The following is a 23,574-nucleotide window of genomic DNA, read 5'->3' as shown; positions in this document are numbered from 1 at the left end:
CACATTGTGGGTTGGATCCGGCCTGCGGGCCTTGATTTGACACCCTGTTCTATGTCAATACATAGAGATGTGGTTTACAAGTGCGTTTTCAGGGTCATTCCCACCAACTATGTACAATATTGCAATAGTTTTGTCAAATATACTTACCCGTTTCCTGTGTGGGCTGATTTCTAGTTTCATCATTGCACACTTGTTTAAAGTATTTAAACGCCTACGGAGAGAATTAAAAAAAAACCAAATAAACAAGATGAACGGTAAATAATTCATTCTGTGCTACCTGCTCTTCCAACTAAAGGATTACTGCAGAAGCTCTCGCTAAGGTTATTTACATAGAAACTAAGGGAAAGAAGATCCTAAAAAATAACATTTCTGTTTAATTAACTCCATGATACATCAGCTGGAGACCAGATTTTGTGGAGTGGGTGGGTGGGACAGAGAAACATCCTTACTACATCAGATTCCTTCTGAATCAAAACCATAAAGGATAACTTGTTCAACTCAGGAGTCATTACATTGGAACAGCTGCAATGTAGTAAATATGAAGTTCTTATTCCCATCGTGGAAAACTACTAGTGCCTTTCAGGGACGGAAAACTTCAGGGATGCTGCACTTGATATTCATGATGATAGTAAATTATTCTGCAACAAACAACCTGCTTTCGTATAGCACTAAGTGGAATTGAAATAGAATGACAATGAATTTCAAGGCACATCTGGAATTGTTAGTGCTATTTAACCAACAGAAATCCAGGGTTTTATTTACATCAAGCTATTCTATATCGGCACTCCATCCGACGCAGAATACTACACAATTGATTTTACTGGGCCACAGATACACCTGATCTGCAGTATTTTATCCTTTAGGAACCCTTTTTTTCCTTCCCTTCAAGAAAGCTGGACGGATGTTAGATTCTGGAAGTAGTAGTAGTTGACAGGGTGGATAAAAATCAATGATTTTTTTTAAAAAAATTAAAAAAAATCAGATTTTTTTGATTTAAATTGGATTTTTTTGATTTTTATCGAATTTATTTTAATATAAAACTTTTGGGGTAAAAATCTATCATAAGATAGTTTTCCATTTAAGATACATAAATAATTTAGTTTATTCAGCATGAAATGGAGCTTAGTTATGTAGCATGAGGCTGTATATTCTGCAACACTGGGACTATCGGTGAGTCAACAGTGGGTCAAAGGAGTAGCAGAGATGACAGTTGCTCTTTAAAAATTATGATTTAAATCGAGTTGATTTAAATCAAGCTTTTTTACTAGTGATTTAAATCATGATTTAAATTGTGATTTAAATCAACTCGATTTAAATCAAATCCACCCTGGTAGTTGAGCAGCTCACTGAACCACACAATTCCATATTTGATTGTTGTGTTTGATGGGAACCATTTGCTGGATTATACGCTGAATCATCAAGAAAAATAAGTATTTTCTAACAACCAAAGGGCAGGTCCCTTTGTTAAGTGAACTCTCAAACTACCAAAAATCATAACTTATCACCAGTATGACTTTTATTTACATATTACAACTTGCTGGCAAGGCAAAGATGGATTTTTTTTTTCTGGGGACATCACACAAAAAAGAAATACTTTCAATCAGCCCCAGTGTTGGTGGCATAGCTTTTATTGGTTGTCCTATACACGTGATGGCGAACCTATGGCACGCATGCCATAGGTGGTACATGGAGCCATCTTTGTGAGCACGCGAGTCGTTGCCCTAGGTCAGCTCCACCGCACATGCGCCTCCCTCCAGCCAGCAGATTTTCGGCTGGCCCCACCCATGCCGCCCCTCCGCTCCCAGGAGTCTCCACATGGCCCGTTTTGGATGCCAGGTAAGTACAGGACTCGCGCAGACCCTCTGGTAGGGTGAAAGACGGGCCTCCTGGAAGTCCGGAAACGGGCCGTTTCAGACTATCTGTGATAGCATGCACGCCTTCTGCACCCAAGGGAAAAAGCGTTAGCCATCACTGTCCTATACCAACAAAACTCAAAAAGGAAAAAAATTCATTTTCTAGACAAAAGGCATCCATATTGTTCTTTATATGTGTTATTACCTTGTCTAATACAATTATTTTCACTAACTCATCACACCCTCTCCAAAGTTGGTCATTTTCTCATATTCCCTTACAACATGTGTACAGCTGTATGTTTCTATTTCTGTGTTATCTCTGCATATTGTAACTACTATTTAGATACAATGCTGAGTTTTTTTGTTTCAATCTAGAGTTGCTCACTGAAATATATATTTCTGGGGATCTTAATTTAAAAAGTAGGATAAATATACATTCCATGTGTATGTAAATGATATTATTTCCTATAGCAACTATTAAACAAACACAGCTTATCTTAATTTTGATTTATTGAAAAAAAAGTAACCTGAAAATAATAGTGTAGATTGGCCTTTTTTTTCCTTCCTAAACTACAGTTAGATGAATCACAGATTAGGTTCAGACTGAGTGAATAGCTGTGGTTAATAATAAATAAAAGCAAAAGCTTTTGAATTCTTTCTTGTCGCTGCAAAATAGTTTCGTACAAAGTCCTAAATAGGCCAGGGACTTGACACACCATCCGGGATGTCATTATAGCAAGTATTATATTACAGTTTTCATTTGACTCACCTCCTAGAAAAATACTATTATTTTGTATTATTGTTGTTGTTGTTACTATCGCTTCCACATACAGTCATCAATTAACAACCATTCATTCAGTGACCCTTTGAAGTTACTTGGGACCGCAAACAGGGCTGGGTTCTACATACATACATACATACATACAGTCAGGTCCAGAAATATTGGGACATCAACACAATTCTAACATCTTTGGCTCTATACACCACCACAATGGAGTTGGAATGAAACAAACACAATGTGCGTTAACTGCAGACTGTCAGCTTTAATTTGAGGGTATGTACATCCAACTCAGGTGAACGGTGTAGGATTTACAGCAGTTTGTATCTGTGCCTCCCACTTGTTAAGGGACCAAAAGTAATGGGACAATTGGCTTCTCGGCTGTTCCATGGCCAGGTGTATGATATTCCCTCATTACCCCAATTACAATGTGCAGATAAAAGGCCCAGAGTTCATTTCAAGTGTGCTATTTGCATTTGGAATCTGTTGCTGTCAACTCCCAAGATGAGATCCAAAGAGCTGTCACTATCAGTGAAGCAAGCCATCATTAGGCTGAAGAAACAAAACAAACCCATCAGAGAGATAGCAAGAACATTAGGCGTGGCCAAAACAACTGTTTGAAACATTCTCAAAAAGAAGGAATGCACCGGTGAGCTCAGTAACACCAAAAGACCTGGGAGACCACGGAAAACAAGTGTGGTGGATGACCAAAGAATTCTTTCCCTGGTGAAGAAAACACCCTTCACAACAGTTGCCCAGATCAAGAACGCTCTCCAGGAGGTAGGTGTATGTGTGTCAAAGTCAACAATCAAGAGAAGACTTCACTAGAGTGAATACAGAGGGTTCACCACAAGATGTAAACCATTGGTGAGCCTCAAAAACAGGAAGGCCAGATTAGAGTTTGCCAAACAACATCTAACAAAGCCTTCACAGTTCTGGAACAAGATCCTATGGACAGATGAGACCAAGATCAACTTGTACCAGAGTGATGGGAAGAGAAGAGTATGAAGAAGGAAAGGAATTGCTCATGATCCTAAGCATACCACCTCATCAGTGAAGCATGATGGTGGTAGTGTCATGGTGTGGGCATGTATGGCTGCCAATGGAACTGGTTCTCTTGTATTTATTAATGATGTGACTGCTGACAAAAGCAGCAGGATGAATTCTGAAGTGTTTCGGGCAATATTATCTGCTCACATTCAGCCAAATGCTGCAGAACTCATTGGACAGCGCTTCACAGTGCAGATGGACAATGACGCAAAGCACACTGCAAAAGCAACCAAAGAGTTTTTGAAGGGACAGAAGTGGAATGTTATGCAATGGCCAAGTCAATCACCTGACCTGAATCCCATTGAGCATGCATTTCACTTGCTGAAGATAAAACTGAAGGGAAAATGCCCCAAGAACAAGCAGGAACTGAAGACAGTTGCAGTAGAGGCTGGCAGAGCATCACCAGGGATGAAACCCAGCGTCTGGTGATGTCTATGTGTTCCAGACACATAGGCTGTGATTGACTGCAAAGGATTTGCAACCAAGTATTAAGAAGGGAAAGTTTGATTTATGATTATTATTCTGTCCCATTACTTTTGGTCCCTTAACAAGTGGGAGGCACATATGCAAACTGCTGTTAAGTCCTACACCGTTCACCTGAGTTGGATGTACATACCCTCAAATTAAAGCTGACAGTCTGCAGTTAACGCACATTGTGTTTGTTTCATTCCAACTCCATTGTGGTGGTGTATAGAGCCAAAGATGTTAGAATTGTGTCGATGTCCCAATATTTCTGGACCTGACTGTACATACATTCATTCATTCATTCATTCATTCATTCATTCATTCATTCATTTATTTATATTTATATTTATATTTTTAAAATTTCTATACCGCCCTTCTCCCGAAGGACCTAGGGCGGTGAAAAGCCACAAGATAAAACACATAAATACAAAAATGTAAAATAGATTAAAAACGAATTAAATAATTTGGCTGAATTTAAAATACCCCATAATTTAAAACAAATTAAAATTTACATTTAAAAAGGGGAGAAGATTTAGGCCAGGCCAGCTTGATGAAATAAAAGAGTCTTAAGCGCGCGACGGAAGGTGCGCAGATCCGGGATCCTCTGTATCTCCGGGGGGAGCTCGTTCCAGATCGTAGGTGCCCCCACAGAGAAGGCTCTCCCCCTAGGGGCCGCCAGTCAACATTGTTTGGCCAACGGCACCCGGAGGAGCCCCTCTCTATGGGAACGTACTGGCCGGTGGGAGGCTATTGGTGGTAGCAGGCGGTTATTGAGCTTTTCAAACCCTGGTAGACCAACAATAGATAAATCCAAGAAAAGAAAAGTTTCAGAAGAAAACAGAATGTTTAATTCAACTACATATGCTAGTTTTGTGGCCATTCAAGAAATAGTCAGGCATAGGAAGGGTTTTGAGGCTCCCGGTGTTTTCTTTTCTGTGTGAAACGGGTCCAAATGGCTCTTTCAGTGTTTAAGGTTGCAGACCCCTGATATATATCGACTTCAACCTTTGAATTACATACCAGGAGCTCTATTTTTTAAAAAAAAAAAAAAGCAAGAAAGAAAAAGCAGGGCCTTCACATCAAATTAAGGACTTAATTTAGTTGCAATTAAATGAAAAGTAGATTCATTAAATATAACCAATACTATATGAGTTTAATAATCTTCCACTGCCACCTTTTCGTCATTATCAGGGCCACTTGGAAGGTGCTCTGGCTACAGGAGGCCATTGTACACCTGTGTTCTTAAATTCCAAGGCAACAATCCAATAGCCTGCTGTGTCATTTTCACATTCTTACAGCCATCATGTAAGAATTGGGTCTTAATAATCCTAATAAAGGTATTATAAACTCCCTGCAGCAAATATATAAAGCTCTACTATAGGGATAAGTTCAAAGTTACAACGGCATTGAAAAAAGTGATCTGTGATCATTTTTCACATTTATGACCATTGTGGCATCCCCATGGTCAGGCGATCAAAATTCAGATACTTGGTAACTGACTCATACTTATGACGGTTGCAGTTTTCCAGGGTCATGTGATCAGTTTTTACAAACTTTTGACAAAGTCAACAGAGAAATCAGATTCATTTAACAAATGAGCTGACTCACTCAACAACTGCAATAATTCACTTAACAACTGTGGCAAGAAAGGTCATAAAATGGGGCAAAACTCTCACTTAACAAACATCTCACTTAGCAACATAAATTTCGGGCTCAATTGTGGTTGTAAGTCGAGGACTATCTGTATAAATAAAGCAGGAGATCTTACACTGGTCTGAATATAGAAATCAGAGTTCATCTTACAAATGTACCAATCCAGAACTTCCTATTTCATTTTTTCCTCAAAGTTATAAGAATTAAATGGTTGGATCAAGGAAAACCATCTCATCTATCCAGAAGTACTTTCTGCCTTGCTCCCTTACTAACTTCGGAATAGTTTACAATTAATTCAATTTCCAGTAAAGGGAATAAAAAAATAAAGCCATATGTTTCCAAAGGAAAGGGTTATTTGATTACAATATTGTGAGTATCCTAATGAACTTCAGATAATTAAAAACTGCTCTTCCATCCTTTCTGTACAAACGGATCTCCGGTAAATCTGGATTTCCACATTGCTTTAAAACAATAAACACGCAGACATTTTACAATATTAGTGTCTCTCTTCAAGTTTATCTAATTCCAGCCTGTTGCATTCAAGCAGCCCAAACTCTTTGATCTGTTGGAGAAACAAGTTTCCGGTTGGCCTGATAAGGGAGCATTGGATTCCAAAATATAATCTGTTTTAGAAGAAACTCTTTTTAAAAAAAAAAAAACACCGAGACTGTTGTGCAACTGAGCCAGCTGAACCAGAACAAGGGAGATACTCTATAAAGACAATTTCCACCGAACAATCTTTAAAAATAAAATGTACACCATAAATAACATTTAACAGAAAGACAGAGAAGAAAATACACACTAAGTAAGAAGAAAAGAAAAAGGCTTTTTTTTAAACCGATCACAAAGTAGTCTTTGAGACTCATGTGTTTATAGCTTACTTAAAAAGGTAAAGGTAAAGGTTCCCCTCGCACATATGTGCTAGTCGTTCCTGACTCTAGGGGGCGGTGCTCATCTCCATTTCAAAGCCGAAGAGCCAGCGCTGTCCGAAGTCATCTCCGCGATCATGTGACAGGCATGACTAAACGCCAAAGGCGCACGGAACGCTGTTACCTTCCCACCAAAGGTGGTCCCTATTTTTCTACTTGCATTTTTTACATGCTTTCAAACTGCTAGGTTGGCAGAAGCTGGGACAAGTAGCGGGAGCTCACCCCGTTATGCGGCACTAGGGATTCGAACTGCTGAACTGTCGACCTTTCGATCGCGTCCCTTACTTACTTACATTTACTTTAATGACCACTTGAAATTACAAGGGTGCTTTACGGCCAACTTTCCCAAAATGTTTCACCACTCCTCCTGCGATCATATGATTGCAATCTAGGCACTTGGCAATCTGTTCGCCCTTATGACTGGGTAACAAGTACCCCACAATTGTGATCACCATTTGAATTTCCCCTGCTACTTTTTGCTTGGATTTTGGCAAGGAGGCATTTTGGTCCTGAGTTGAAGAGACATATGTGTATGGCCTGAACTGGGCCACCAGGGGCCGTGAGGGATCCTGCGCTCCTTACCTTACTACTGCCTCTCTGCTCTGGTGCTGAAAATCTTGCCTGCCGAAACGCAAGCATGCTAAAAACCCTCATTTAACAACTGCAACCAGAAATATCGGGATTGCAGTCATTGAGCAAAGCAATCACATGTCTCACTTAATGACTACTTTGCTTAAGAATTGAGATTCTGGTCCCAATCATGGTTGTATATATGTAGTCATCAAAACAGAATTCTTAAGTTTTCAATTTATACTGTATATGGCGTATATGTGACAGCCAACAGTGATGGTGTTTGTAAGCAACAATTAGCAATAGCATTTAGACTTATATACAGCTTTGTAGTGCCTTATAGGCCTCTCTAAATGGTTTACAGAGTCAGCATATTGTCCCCAACAATTTAGATCCTCATTTTACTGATCTCGGGAGGATGGAAGGCTTAGTCAACCTTAAGCTGGTGAGAACTGAACTGTTGGCAGTCAGCAGAATTAGCCTGCAATACTGCATTCTAACCACTGCACCACCATGGCTCTATTAACAATTTGAATTTTCTACAGAGGAAGTAAGAAATAATCTAAGTATGAGATTTAACATAATATGTACACTAAATAGGATTTGCTTCCCATATATTTCACTGTTGTTTTTTTTTCAAAATACTTGGCACAATAAATTTTTCATAGTAACGTTTACAAACCTAATGTGATCATCCATAAAAGAAAAATACACCAGCATACTGTGCATGATAAAATTGAGGCAATGAGCACAGGTGACATCATGGCAGCTAAGGTCATTGTCTTTCATACTATATAAATTAAGCGCTGGCTGGGGGATTCTGGGAGTTGAAGTCCACCCATCTTCAAGCTTCCAAGGTTGAGAAACACTGTGTTAAGTGGAAACTGGAAGTCCTTTCTTATCACCTCCACAGCACATAAATAGTCTTTGAAACTGACTAATCTGATCAAGATTGAAGAACAAAGCTTTATGAGTACCAAACTCATGCAGCAAATCCTCCAGCCAGGATTATTGGAGATAAAAAAAAAAAAAAAAAGGTTGAGAGGAAGGAAACAGTGATTAACTTAAAATTTAGGTATGAAGACAATCTTTGGGGAAAGTGTAAGGTTTCAAAATGAGCACATTGAAATGAAATTGAGTATATGGGTAAGGATACCTGCCTGATCTGTTTAAGTTATTGCCATGAAAGATACCACTTTCAAGGTCAGTAATTTAAATTCTGGAAAAAGTTTCACACGATATCCAATGGGCTTTGAGAATTAGATCAACGATCCATTTCATAAAGCATTCACCATAGAGGTCTAGGAGAAAATGGTGGTCCAATTACCGATTCTGGTCCACCCTCAATTGGTTGCATGGATATCTAAAGAGACGGGAATGCTTGAAGGCCTGATTTTTTTTTTTCAAAACACCATATCTGACCTGAACTCTACCATGATGGATGGGCAGCTATCACAAACATTATCAGAATTCTTATGGTTCTACTCAGAGTCAAGATGGGAGGACTTCGGATGGAAAGCCTAGGACCGTGATGGCGAACCTATGGCACGTGTGCCACAGGTGGCACGCGGAGTCATATCTGTGGGCACGTGAGTGTTGCTGTAGCTTGGGTCTAGTGCACATGCGTGCATGCGCGCGCCGGCCAGCTGATTTTTGGGCCGTCCGGGCCCACTGGAAGTTGGGAAACGTGCCGTTTCTGGCCTCCGGAGGGCCTCCAGAGGGTGGGGAAGGCTGTTTTTGCCCTCCCCAGGCTCCAAGAAAGCCCCTGGAGCCTGGAGAGGGCAAAAAACGGGTCTACCAGGCCCACTGGTAACCTTTTTGCCATCGCGTGCCCAAAGGGGGGGGGCACGGGGGCACTGAATTATAGGTGTGGGCACGCACACGCGCAACACCCCACTTTTGGCACGTGACGGCAAAAAGGTTAGCCATCACTGGCCTAGGACAAATAGTAGAATGTTCTTGTTCAGGCAGCCATTTTGATATGGGTGAAGGACTGAATCGCCCTGAAAAGGAGGCGGCTATTGGCGGCAGAAGGTTACGGCCTTCAACACAGTTGGCACCACTTTATATGGCCAGGACAGTCAGCCCAACCGAGGTATTTTCGGAATCACTATTTACGTAAGATCCTAGAGCAGTGATGGCTAACCTTTTTGTCATCGCGTGACAAAGGCAGGGGAAGCACAGGGGTCGTGTGCGTGCATGCCTACACCCATAATTCAATGACCCCCCCCGCGCATGTGCACACGACCCCGTGTTCCCCCTGCTTTTGGCACACAATGGCAAAAAGGTTACCGGTGGGCTCAGTACGCCCGTTTCTCACCCTCCCCAGGCTCCAGAGGCTTTCTAGGAGCCTGGGGAGGGCGAAAACGGCCTTCCCCACCCCCCCGGAGGCCCTCTGGAGGCTGGCTTGTTTCCCAACGTCCGGTGGGCCCAGAAGGCCCGAAAATCAGCTGGCTGGTGCGTGCATGCACACTGGAGCTGAGCTAGGGCAACACTCGCGTGCCCACAGATATGGCTCCGTGTGCCACCTGTAGCACACGTGCCATAGGTTCGCCATCACAGTCCTAGGGGATACCTGGGAAAGACTTATGAGAAAGTTGTATCTGAAGATACCATGTTGGATCTCGATTCAGGAGGCCCTGGTATACCCGACGTTATATAAAGGAGAGAAGGTCTTGACCTATGAAGATATTTTGGATACCCGGGGCAGACTGAAGACACAGGAACAACTGAGGTCGGAGGGGTGTAACATAGGCTGGTGGGGCTACACCCAAATACACTCAAGGTGGAAGAAAGCTCACGAGAGTGAAGGGATATATCATGGAAAACAAGAATTGGATAAAATCTTATTAGATAATGACAGGAAAGTCTTATCGAAATGCTATTCTTATCTATTATCATTGAAAGCGGGTGAGGAAGTCGTTAAAGAGTCCATGATTGCTTGGGGGCAAAATATGGGTTATTCATTGGATCTTCAAAAATGGGAGGAGATTTGGCTTAAAAATTTAAAATTAACTATGGCATCCTCTTATAAAGTGTGCAACTCTACTGATGCATGTATGTTCACTTGGTGGACTAGGAAGAGTAGATGTGCTTGACTAAAACAGATGGAATCATTATGGACCTTAGACAGCTACAGTATCTTTTTATAGCAGTACATCTATTTCACCTCTCGATCCAAAGAATCTGTTGGTCAAGAACTTCGACAGAAGTTGAGTTCCGCTGTTGGAAAAACTTTATAGCCTGTTAGAGATCAGAATAAACATTCACATTTTGATGAAGATGGGCTCCTATAAGTTTCCAACCTGAATCAAGAAACCATGAACAAAAGGCAGAATGTATAAACCTATAACTGGGTCAAAGGTGCCGCTTGGAAGAATCTCCAAATTTTGTCTTACAGGATGACTTTGTTCAAGAAGCAGGAAAGATCTGGAGTTTGAAGAATCAAAAATTGAGAGGACGGTAGAGAATTAATATTAATTCTGAATATACGTGCTCTGACATTCTGACAGAGTTTATTTTTTGCATTTGATGTACTGTGTCATTACCTTGATATAGTAAACCTTCCTGAGAAAGATTGGCTGATCACAACCAAAGATGACGGCAAAATTAATTAATTATTGCAATTTATATGCCGCCTTTCTCCCTGAGGACTCAAGGCGGCTTACAAAATGACAATTTCCAATACAAATCACAATGAAATAAAAATTAAAATCAGCAACCCTATTAAAACAATTTAAAATTATAACAGTGTACCCCCAAACGGTAGAAATCACCTCACTCAGGACAATTAACCTAACTCTGTTGTATATTTGGCTATGTTGATATTTGTTTTGACAAATCTATAGATAAGAGATGGGACACGGGATGAAGAGATAAATATTTGTAACTTTAGAGAGGATAAAGAGTTACCAAATAGTGATCAAAGTGGAAAGACACTTCTTTATATATATTTACTTTTTTCTTTCTTTTTTTCTTTCATTTTTACTCCTTCCATTTTCCTTTTTTTTTCTTTCAATTTAGCTTACATTAGATTTTACTCTTCTAATCTGAAGGCAGCACACAGCCATTCGTAAAACTGTGCTCGTGTAAAGTTATATAAAGCTACAATTACAAAAGACAGTGCTGGCTTCAGAAGGATGGGGAAAAAAAGTAAGGAACATTGCCAGTGTTGTGATCTAGGCTTCCTGCATCATTAAAACACATGAGTAGTCCCAAAAACCACTTTTATTGCAACAGCTGTGAATTATGTTCATTCACAGCTGAGTCCCAATTAGTTGCAAAAAGTCCTTTGGGAGAAGTCCTTGGGGATAATCACCAACCTTTATCTCCCTTGACACTCTGCCAAAGACCTACTTGGCAAAGCCACACAAAGTCCAAAATCAAACAGAGATGCCGACTGGGAACAGAATTAAAAATGTTGCTTTCCTACAAAGGGCCCACGTGCCTTTGCTGCTCTTTTAAGGGAGGGGCCAATCATCTCCAGGCCTTACTCCCGAGTCGTCCCTTTTGCTTTAGCTGCTCTTGCCTTCTAGCATCTCTGCGCATGCGTGCATTGGGAACAGGCTCCTCCTGTTCCTCTGCCTCTGCTGTCCGACTCTGGGGGCTCCGGAGTCTGCGCATAACTCCCAGATGGCCCTGACCCCTTCTCTGCCTCCAATGCAGAGCCCTCGTCTGAGCCTTCGTCAGACTCCAGGACTGGTCCATGTTCCTCCCCAGCCTCCTCACTACCAATCAGGTATGTTTGGTACTAAGGAGACAGCTGGTATAGCTCTGCTACCAAGGAGAGACATATCTAGTTTTATTCATGACAAACGTTCATTTATCATTTCCGAGACCACAACATTTGAAAATTTTGAGTGTTTCATACATTCATCTTAGTCCCAAATACTCTTGCCTTGCAAACCATCACTACACAAAGCCTGTAATCCTGTACCACAATATTAACAATGTTACAAAGTCAATTGCAAATAGCAATTCCACTGGACTAACATGTAAATTACATTTTATAAACAACAGCTAATGAGGTGATTGCCAAAGCCCCACGACATTCAGAAACAAGAGATGCCGACTGGAAACAGATTTAGCAACGTTACTTTCCTATAAAGAGCCCACGTGCCTTTGCTGCTCTAAACCTTATGGGAGGGCCCAATCATCTCCTGGCCTTACTCCCGAGTTGTCCCTTTTGCTTTAGCTGCTCTTGCCTTCTGGTAGCTCTGCACATGTGCGCACTAGGAACAGGCTGCTCCTGTTCCTCTGCCTCTCTGCTGTCCGACTCTGGAGGTTCCAGAGTCTGCGCATCACTCCCAGATGGCCCTGGCCCCATCTCTGCCTCCGACGCAGAGCCCTCGTCTGGGCCTTCCCCAGACTCCAGGACTGGCCCATGGTCCTCCCCTGCCTCCTCATTGTCCAACTCTGCTGCCAGCTCCTCAGGCTGCTGGTGGGCCACAACAAGAGCATGCAAAAAAATCACATCTGTATTTATGGATTTTGTTCTTGTCCTGAAGGGTAAAACATCTTTGTTTTCTTTTTCCAGGACACAAAGACGTGTAACTTCAATAAGAATACAATTTTTACATTTCAGGTGAAAATTTAACTGAGGTTTAGGCGGATAACCATTTTCTAGGCAATGAAGTATTAGTTTTCAATCATGGCTCTATATTTAATAAAACATTCATTTAATAAAATATTAAGTTCTGAATTCTGGGCATTACAATCAGTTGGGGGAATTGGAAATTGGAGGGAAAAGGAAAGATCAAGAGATACAGGGATTTCTTCAAATATGTCACATAATATTGGTTATCGAACGTCTTCATCTCCAAAGAGGAAAAGAACAAGGATATACACATATAATATTCTAGTAATATACATTTAATCCAAAATAAATTCTCCTGGTAGCATATTGGCAGATAGGTGTTATATGCACATGCCAAATCTCACCTAAGAGATTTTTATTTTCCTTACAGATGCATAAATCTCAGCTTTTTAGAGGGCTGGCTTACTATACATATTTAATTATGAAGTATAGTCTACAACTAGGGATATGGTGGCTCAGTGGCTAAGACGCTGAGCTTGTTGATCGAAAGGTCGGCACTTCAGCGGTTCGAATCCCTAGTGCCATGTAATCGGGTGAGCTCCCGTTACTTCTCCCAGCTTCTGCCAACCTAGCAGTTCGAAAGCACATAAGAAATGCAAGTAGAAAAATAGGGACCACCTTTGGTGGGAAGGTAACAGCGTTCCGTGCGCCTTTGGGGTTTAGTCATGCCGGTCATATGACCATGGAGACGTCTTCGGACAGCACTGGCTCTTCGGCTTTGAAACGGAGATGAACACCGCCCCCTAGATTCGGGAACGACTAGCACATATGTGCGAGGGGGACCTTTACCTTTACCTTAGTCTACATCTAACTTAGAACTTTTCTTGTTCTTGTTTTTATTTCTCCATACTTCAGATCACATAACAGATTTTTTTAAAAAATCATGAATGCTTTCTATAGCTACAGAAATTTGCACCTATTTAGAATTGTTTCGGATTCAAGAGTTTGGAGAAAAGAAATTCACATGCTAAGCCTTCATGACTGAAGTAACATGGAGAGTGATCATGTATAATAAAATGTGCGTAGAGAATAACTGAAATGTATTATGGACACGTATACATGTGCATTGTACTTTGGAGCGGCTGGTGTACAATCCACAAAGTTAAAAGATTAGCTTAAATTTATCTCAAAGCTTATTTAAGCAATGCATTCAAAGCAATGCTATTTTAAACAGCTTTATCTGCTCAGCAGATTGAATGTGATAGCAGAGTTAGGTCAGTGTTATATTAGACTAGAGAGCAATCTGGATGTGCCAGATCTAAGTCAACCAAAATTAAAATGCACAAAACCATTTTTTTTTAAAATTTGATTTATATGCTGCCCTTCTCCGGAGACTCAGGGCGGCTTACAATGCGCTAAGCAATAGCCTTCATTCTTTTGTATATTTATACAAAGTCAGCTTATTGCCCCCACAACTGGGTCCTCAATTTACCTACCTTAGAAAGGATGGAAGGCTGAGTCAACCTTGAGCCTTGGCGAGATTCGAACCCTGCAGTAATTGCAGGCAGCTGGTCTTAATAACCAGCTTAATAACAGGGTGCCTTAGACCACTGTACTACCAAGGCTCTTAAATATGATCCTGCTGCAAACAGCTTGATTAATTTTATCCCTTTCACAAAAAGACTTGTGACAACCTTCCTTCACTGCTTTCTTCACATGTGTACCTCTGGAATTTAAAACGAGGCGAAAGGTACCAAATTAGATGCTTTTAAGATTAAACCCAAGCACAGAAGATAAAGTTAAGCGTCATGAGCATTACGCTTCTGAAATATCTAGAATAAATAATGTGGAATTGCCAGCTGATGTCAAATTATTACTCCATTCCAAATTTACATGATGGATTTATGACCATTTATGGAATGGCAATTCGAAGTTACGACAGAGCTGAAAAATACTCGCACCTGTGACCGGCACGGTGTCCCTGTAGCCACATGATCAAAATTTGAGCACTTGTCAACGGGCATGTATTTATTATTTGCATCGTCCTGGAGTCATGTGTTCACCATTGCTGACCTTCCTTTACTATAGCACATTAATTCAGTATAGGTAAAGGTTCCCCTTGCACATATGTGCTAGTCGTTCCTGACTCTAGGGGGCGGTGCTCATCTCCGTTTCAAAGCCAAAGAGCCAGCACTGTCCGAAGACGTCTCTGTGATCATATGGCCGGCATGACTAAATGCCAAAGGTGCACGGAACGCTGTTACCTTCCCACCAAAGATGGTCCCTATTTTTCTACTTGCATTTTTTACGTGCTTACGAACTGCAATGTTGGCAGAAGCTGGGACAAGTAACGGGAGCTCGCCCCGTTATGTGGCACTAGGGATTCGAACCGCTGAAGTGCCGACCTTTCGATCGACAAGTTCAGTGTCTTAACCACTGAGCCACCGTGTCTCTTTAATTCAGTATACTGTTCTTCAAATGATCAGAAAAAGCCTTCCAACAAGTCAATGGGAGAAGCTAGATTAGCGTAACATCCACATAATTCACTTAACAACCATGGCAAAAACAAAACGAAATGAAACACCCCACCTTGTGTTCCTACCTCCAGGAAGTTCCTATAGCAGCCTTTTTTTACGTACCTGCACAAGGCTTCAATGGCATCTCTGTCCAGAAAATCATGTTCCCTCTTCACGGCAGTGATGTCAATGGGAAAGATAAGATCTGCAAAGATCAAGATGGATGAGCAATCAGAAAAAAATGTTCTCCTCATAGATAACTTCTTTCAAAGAAACCATCTCTCTCCAAGATGCAAGTAACCAACTGTGACAATAAACATTTCTACCCTCTTGGGTGAAACGTGCAGAAGTTTTAAGGGGGAAATGAACAATCTCCATGCGTTACAGGAAGGAAAAGCCAGCGGGGAAGGGAAGGTATATTGTAGGAAGCCAAAGGCAAAATAGCGTGAGCTGTGAAAAACCAAGTTGGACCTTAAAACAAATATTAACATTATGAAGAAACCTTCCTGGGATCTGTATGTACCGGAGGTGGGCGGCACATGAATTAACAACCGGTTCGCCCCAGCACTGAAAATGTAAGCGCTTGAGCGCCTTACGTGCATGTGTGTGGCCTTCTGCGCATGTGCTTTGCCCGTGCGCGTGCTTGCATGCGGCTTAAAAACTATGCTAAATAGGATGGCATAGCGCCGGGGCAGGTAGACAGGCCCACCCGCAGGTCACAACTACCGGTTCGCCCAAACCGTCTCGAACCGGTTGAATCCCATCCCTGGTATGTACACTGTTTAGGTAGCGGATTTGCAGTTCTAGCAACACCGAAAAGCAACAAAGCACAAATTTTAAAAAACAAGGCAAGAGACAAATGAATATGTTAAATACAGTTGTCCTCGACTTATGACCACAATTGAGCCAAGAATTTGTGCAGCTAAGTGAGAAATTTGTTGAGTTGTGCCCCATTTGGCATCTTTTCTCGCCATGTTTGTTAGGTGAATCTCAGCCGTTGTTAAATTAGTAACACGGTTGTTAAGTAACTCTGGCTTCCCCCACTGACGTTGCTTGTCAGAAGGTCGCCAAAGATAATCACATGACCCTGGGGCACTGTAACCGTCATAACTATGAACCAGTTGTCGAGCTGTAAACCACGGGGATGCTGCACCAAGGAGCCTTGGTGGACCAGCGGACTAAAGCACTGTTAAATAGCACTTAGCTGCCAGCTGCCTGCAATTACTGTGCGTTCAAATCTCACCAGGCTCAAGGTTCACTCAGCCTTCCATCCTTCCGAGGTAGGTAAAATGAGGACCCGGATTGTGGGGGCAATAAGCTGACTGTATAAAAAAAAAAGAACACCGCTTAGGGGGGGCCGAAAGCCCTACTAAGCAGGTATATACAAAAGTATGAAGGCTATTGCTTAACGCATTGTAAGCCGCCCTGAGTCTCCGGAGAAGGGCAGCATATAAATTGAACCAAGGCAAGAGCCTTGGTAGTACAGTGGTCTAAAGCACCCTGTTATTAAGATCAGCTGCCTGCAATTACTGCAGGTTCGAATCTCGCCAGGCTCAAGGTTGACTCAGCCTTCCATCCTTTCTAAGGTAGGTAAATTGAGGACCCAGTTTGTGGGGGCAATAAGCTGACTTTGTATAAAATATACAAAAGGATGAAGGCTATGGCTTAGCGCATTGTAAACCGCCCTGAATCTCCAGAGAAGGGCGGCATATAAATCAAAATTAAAAATAAATAAATAAATAAATAAATAAATAAATAAATAAAAAAAAAAATAAATAAACGGTCACAAGTGTGAAAAATGGTTGTAAATCACTTTTTTTCAGTGCCGTTGTAACTTTGAACGGTCACTAAATGAACTGTTGTAAGCCGAGGACTACCTATAGACTGATAGTAATGTCCTGAATGAAAAAGGATCAACTGCTATAAGCTTTATGTTCTCTCCTGGGGTGGTGGATGTTGTGCTCTTGTGATCCATCAAGCAAAAGGCAGTCTTACTAGGCCATTCCACATGGGTTTAGTTAAGTCTATTCTTTGTGTTGCCTGCCCGGATTGCACAAACACCTGCTTGGCCACCATGCACGAGGGACGAGCTGCATTTGCTTTGTCAGTTGTGCAAACCTGTCTTAGGTAAACACTTGGGAGAGAGCAAGAATGAAGCAACAACAGTGACAATCTGAAAAGAAGCCTGGAAATTTACCAGTAACCTGCAGTGGTAAATAGAGGGGAGTAGGATTTTCCACCATCTGCAGATCGCTGAGTGGCAGATGGCCCTTGATCCTGTATTCTACAGAACTGACAACAGCTCTAAATCATAGATTACAGATGTGTATTTGTATCACCGCACGGCTTCTCTAGCTTTCCTCCAGGAGCTTGAGGCAGTTGGCAAAGTTCTCCCTTAGCAACTTCGCCAGTTAAGTTCAACCGACACAATTACGGGAGGAAGAGACAACAAAAAAGCAAAATAAAACCGAACCTGGTTTCCCTTGTTACTAGCGTCTATGCTCCTTTGTGAATTCTAGCACATTCTTTTGCAAAAGGTGTCATTTATTGTCGCCACACAACAAGTCTTTTGGATTACTGCACAATCTGCATTTTATCAAAGCCAGATGGAACATGGGCCCAATGTCAAAAGCTTAGTGAATGTCCTGGTTTGCTGCCCTTCCTTTTGGAAATTCATGAGCTACTTTTATTTTATTTTATTTTATTTTAATTTGATTTATAGGCCGCCCTTCTCCGGAGACTCAGGGCGGCTTACAATGTGCTCAGCAATAGCCTTCATCCTTTTATATATTTATACAAAGTCAGCTTATTGCCCCCACAACTGGGTCCTCAATTTATCTACCTTAGAAAGGATGGAAGGCTCGCCTTGAGCCTTGGCGAGATTCGAACCTGCAGTAATTGCAGGCAGCTGGTCTTAATAACCAGCTTAATAACAGGGTGCCTTAGACCACTGTGCTACGAAGGCTACTTTGACGTTACTATTGTCATGCCTTTTCTTTAACAATAGCCCCAAAACTTATATACTGCTTCAGTGCTTTATATCCCTCTCTACATATTTCCCCCAACAAGCTGGGTCCTCATTTTACCCACTTCGGAAGGATAGAAGGCTGAGTCAACCTTGAGCTGGTGAGAATCGAACTGCTGGCAGTTGGCAGAATTAGCCTACAATACTGCATTCTAACCACTGAGCCAACACAGTTCCTATCTTGGTTTTCCTATTTTAGCATTCTATCTTGGCACACGAAAAATTAAGTTTCCTTATTTTGGTATCCTTCAGATGAGTGGGAACTACACATTCTCCTCAACATTTTGGCAAACAATTGCCATATTGACTAAAAATATTTGGAGTTCTAAATCGCCTTACATTCTGCTCCGCAGTATCGATGGCTGCGGCAACAACTTGGCTTCTAGCATGGCATGGTAGGAAGATTTTTATTTGCCGAAATTATGAAAAACAGCAAAAGGTTTATGCTTGTTTCGAAGGAAAACTTCCTAGACATTTTGGCAAGAGGAACGAAATCAAAGCCAAATATAGAACGTTGGGGAAAAAAAAAAAAGAGAGGTAGACAATAGCTAGAGCTATCCTGCAGAGATATTTTATATTAAAGTTATTATTACTTCAATTTTCTAAAATAGAACCTCCTTGGTTTGGTCTCTGGCCCAAATCTAAAGAATATAATAGGCGGAAACTCAGTTCTTAAATAGATAAACAAAAGAGCTGCCAAGCGTTGTCTCCGTGAGTGCCATTATTCTCTACAATTGCCAATGCAGCTGTGAGTTAAAGCCTTAAATCAATCATTTCTTAAGAACACTCCGCTTAGCTGTGCTAAGTTGTCCAACAGTAAATAATGAAGCATCTCTATTCAGTTAACCAAACAGCTGTGAATGGAAGTTTCCTTCCAACTACAAGAAAACTTCTGATCTCGGCTGTAGATTTTTAGGGAGCAAAAGACAACGAAAAAGCTTTCTGAGTCACACTGACGTTAACCCAACACTAGCACAATTTTAAAATATTTTATCCCATTAAATCTTGCATGGTCTGGCAAGTATAACTCACCCTGAACATCCTAGCTGTAAATTCTCAATAGAAACCCACCTCTCCATTTCCATATTCAGGCTTTTAACAGGATTAACAGGTCAATACACAAATATCTAGAAGTTGCAATGTTTAAAGAACTTTTAACACCAAGAAGCATTACAACAGTCAGGATGAGTTACTCGTAACAAAAGAGTTGAGTATATAGGGATGCAGGCAAATACAAATTATCTATTACTTTATTTTCAGGCTTAAAGCTTAGAAATGTTTTAAGGTGCAGGTTGCAAGATGATCCAGAATGAAACTAGGAAATGAATTTTAAAAAGCTGTCCGTTACATATAAAAAAAGTTAATCAGCATAGAATAGAATTGTGACAGGACTGGAAGCTCAACGCACAGCTTCAGTCTCTGCCTTCCCAATTTTCCCCCCGTTCTTTTTGTATCTCCACAATAACTCTTAAACCAGCTTTTCCTCCTGCAGAAAATTCCCACTCCAGAAAGCTTCAAGGAAAAACTACCCTATAGCCACTTGAATGTAAATATATGACCTTCTCATTCTTATTTAAAGGGCATCAGCAGTTTTGTATGGTTAATTATTGGGAAAGAGAAGGATTTAAGCCTTTTATTGGCCTCTAATCCTTGTTTTACAGCTTCTGGGATTCCCGGTTCTGAATTCAATGCTTGCCTTAGAATAAGGGAAGATTTTTTTTCCCAATGAGAAATCACAGTTATTTTTTAAAAAATGAACTGGCCACTCAAGAACCGTGATCAGAGGTGGAATTCAGCCGGTTCGGGCGAAACAGTAGCACCGACGATCAGTTGGCCCGCCCACCCACTCCCCGCTCTATCCTATCCTTTATTTCCTGCTTTGTAGCTCATCTCAATCGTGCAGCACAGCTGATTTTCCCCCCTCACTGTTCTACTTACTGTTGCTGAGCTTCTAAATACGCCATTTTCAGTGCTGCGTGCAAGCGCCTTAGGCACGCATGCATGCAAAGCAGGGGTGAAATCTAAAATTTGTTACTACAGGTTCTGTGGGCGTGGCTTGGTGGGGAGGGTAATGTGACTGGGTGGGCGTGGCCATTTTTTTTTTTTTTACTTTTAAAACCATTTTTTCAACAACCTCTTTGGTGAAGAGGTTGTAACAAAATGCTTTCAAAAGGCTCTGACGATCCCAGCTGAGTTGCCTGATCGGCAGAGGCTTTTTTTCTTTTAAATGCCTCTGACGATCAGGCAACTCAGCTTGGATCGTCAGAGGCATTTAAAAGAAAAAAAGGGTTTTTTTCTTTTAAAAGCCTTTGATGATCCCAACTGAGCCGCGCGATCATCAGAGGCTTTTTTTTTACTTTTAAAAGTATTTTTTCGGCCGAAGAGGTTGTAGAAAAAATACTTTTAAAAGTAAAAAAAAAGCCTCTGATGATTGCACGGCTCAGCTGGGCATGGAGGGTGGGGGCAGGGATTTTTGCTACTGGTTCTCCGAATCACTCATCTCCATTGCTACCGGATCGGGTGATCCGGTCTGAACTGGGAGCATTTCACTCGTGACACAAAGTGTGCACGTGAAGTGCACGCTCACTAAACCAGTTGTTAAACCAGCAGCTTCCCACCACTATGATGTAACTCAAATGGAGAAGAAGTGAAAATTCTCAAATTCTCAAATTCTCTGCATTTTTGGTGCACCACCTCTTTTTAATATTTAGAATAGGTAAGTACAGGTAGTTCTCCACTTACAACAGTTCATTTAGTGATTGTTCAAACTTACAACGCCACTGGGGAAAAAACCTATGATCATTTTTCACACTTACAATTGTTGCAGTATCCCCATCGTTGCGTGATCAAAATTCAGATCTTTGGCAACTGGTTCATATTTATGACTGTTGCAGTGTCTTGGGGTGTGTGTGTCATGTGACCCTATCTGGTGACCTTGTGATAAGCAGTGTCAATGGGGAAGCTAGATTCACTTAACAACCGTGTTGCTAACTTTAACAACTAACTAACTTCAACAACTGCAGTGATTCATGTAACAACTGTGGTAAGGAAGGTTGTAAAATGGGACAAACTGCACTTAATGTCTCACCTAGCAACAGGGCCCACCGTGCCATCGCGTGCCAAAAGCGGGGGTCGTGCAGAGGGTCGCATGCGCATGGGTGGGGGTGGTGGGGTGCATTGAATTATGGATGTGGGCAAGCGTGCGTGTGACCCCCCCGCACTCCCCCCGCTTTTGGCACGCGACAGCAAAAAGGTTAGCCATCACTGTTCTATATGGAATAAGAGGTACCGCAAAACCAGTCACTGAAGATTCTGTATAAGCCAACCTCAACAGTAGTTGGACAGATCCTGTAGAACTGATTTCATGGTCTAATCTATCTAGTGTTGTTGTCATTTTGCTACTAACTTTTGGCAGCATAATTTTGGTAAGCTGTGGGGTTGTAAAAAGTCCTTACTTAGGACAAAAGAACAACATGAATTAAGATATTTTTTTATTTTTTTTTATTTAATTTCTATACCGCCCTACTCCCGAAGGACTCAGGGCAGTGCACAGCCAAACAATAAAACACATACATACAAAATTTAAAAGTAGAATTAAAATCAAATTAAATAGTTTTGGCCCAGACAAATTAAAACCCCAAACTATTTAAAACCAATTTTAAAATTTGAATATATAAAATACTAAAAAATATTAAAAAATTAAAAATCTTTTATAAAAGAGGGAGAAAATTAGGCCAGGCCCGCCTGGTGAAATAATAAGGTCTTTAGAGCGCGGCGGAAGGTGCGCAGATCCAGGATAGCACTGTATTGTTCCAATATAAAATAGCACTGTATTGTTCCAAAATAATTCCAAAATCTGATTACCTTATCAGCAGTACTGAAGTCTGTCATCTAACACAACGGGATGTTAATTTTGTCGAATACACAGAGATCGTAGATGGAAGTTAACACTGATACCATGACTTTCCAACCTGTCTACAATTATGATCTATTCTATGTAAAGTAGTAATGATGATACAATTATACCATTATTAGGATTATCATTATAGAACTATGAATTGCATTGTTACCTACCCTCATAAAGCTGAACATACTGGGGGAATCCTGCTGCTTGCAGCCAATCGCACGCTTCTTTCGCTTCAATCTCTGAAAAAGAAAAAAAAATATTCCAAATTGGTAACTACGAAAGCAAACTTTATATATATATATATATATATATATATATATATATATATATATATATATATCTTAAAACATTACATGTAGAAAATGTGCACATGTAACAATAGCTATAGCACTTAGATTTATATACCGCTCCAAAGTGCTTTAAACACTCTCTGAGAGATTTGCATTGTCAGCATATTGCCCCCCAACAATCTGGGTCCTCATTTTACCGACTTCAGAAGGATGAAAGGTTGAGTCAACCTTGAGACTGTCAGGATTGAACTCCTGGCTGTGGGCAGAGTTAGCTCCCAATACTTCATTCTAACCATCGTGCCACCAGGGTTCCTATACAGCATAATGGTTTGAACTGAAATACAACTCATTGTCCAAGTGTAATTATTTTAACCCTTCTGCTTTCACAGCTTTCTAGAATGATGTAATTCTACTACTGGGTGACCAAGTAAAATTAAACCAAACTTTGCAACGTTCTTTATATTAAATAGCTACAATCCAGTGAGGAGCAATTTATGCACGTGGTGCTGGTGCAGGTGTGGTAAAGGAAGCTTCTCAAGCACAATCATCTCATTTTACAGGTTGTCCTTGACTTACAACTATTCGTTTAGTGACTGAAGTTACAAAGGAGCTAAAAAACGACTTGTGACCATTTTCACAGTTACGACTGTCGCAGCATTTCCATGGTCACATGATCAAAATATGGAAGCTCGGCAACTGGCCTGTATTTATGATTGTTGCAGTGCTCCTGGGTCATGTAATCACCTTTTGTGAACTTTGGACAAAATAAATTGGGAAGTTGGATTCACTAAACAACCGTGTTAGTAACTTTACAACTGCAATGATTCATTTATCTGTGGCAAGAAAGGTCATAAAATGGGGGAAAACTCACTTAACAATTACCTTGCTTAGCAATGGAATATTTGGACTCCATTGTGGTTGCAAATTAAGGATTACCTGTAATTGTTATATATACTTTAATCTACCCACTAACAGGTCATTCTCTGAACATAATGAAAATCA

The 23,574-nt window shown here is 41.0% G+C and overlaps 1 protein-coding gene across 5 annotated transcripts in view; it reads right to left on the bottom strand.

Moving 5' to 3' along the window:
* DLC1 (DLC1 Rho GTPase activating protein) overlaps positions 1 to 23,574 on the bottom strand; it is a 334,862-nt gene that overhangs the window by 27,890 nt on the left and 283,398 nt on the right. For all 5 annotated transcript variants that reach the window (XM_087874937.1, XM_087874936.1, XM_034411399.3 and 2 more), the window contains 3 exons: positions 22,450 to 22,521; positions 15,474 to 15,555; positions 148 to 211 (listed from right to left, as the gene is read on the bottom strand). In XM_087874937.1, the coding sequence (XP_087731063.1) occupies positions 148 to 211; positions 15,474 to 15,555; positions 22,450 to 22,521 (218 nt within the window). The remainder of the gene's footprint in view (positions 1 to 147; positions 212 to 15,473; positions 15,556 to 22,449; positions 22,522 to 23,574) is intronic.

The sequence above is a fragment of the Pantherophis guttatus genome, chromosome 8 (genome assembly GCF_059756535.1).
Source record: "Pantherophis guttatus breed Tessera chromosome 8, ASM5975653v1, whole genome shotgun sequence".
NCBI lineage: Eukaryota > Metazoa > Chordata > Lepidosauria > Squamata > Colubridae > Pantherophis > Pantherophis guttatus.
This window is presented reverse-complemented; position numbering and strand designations above follow the sequence as displayed.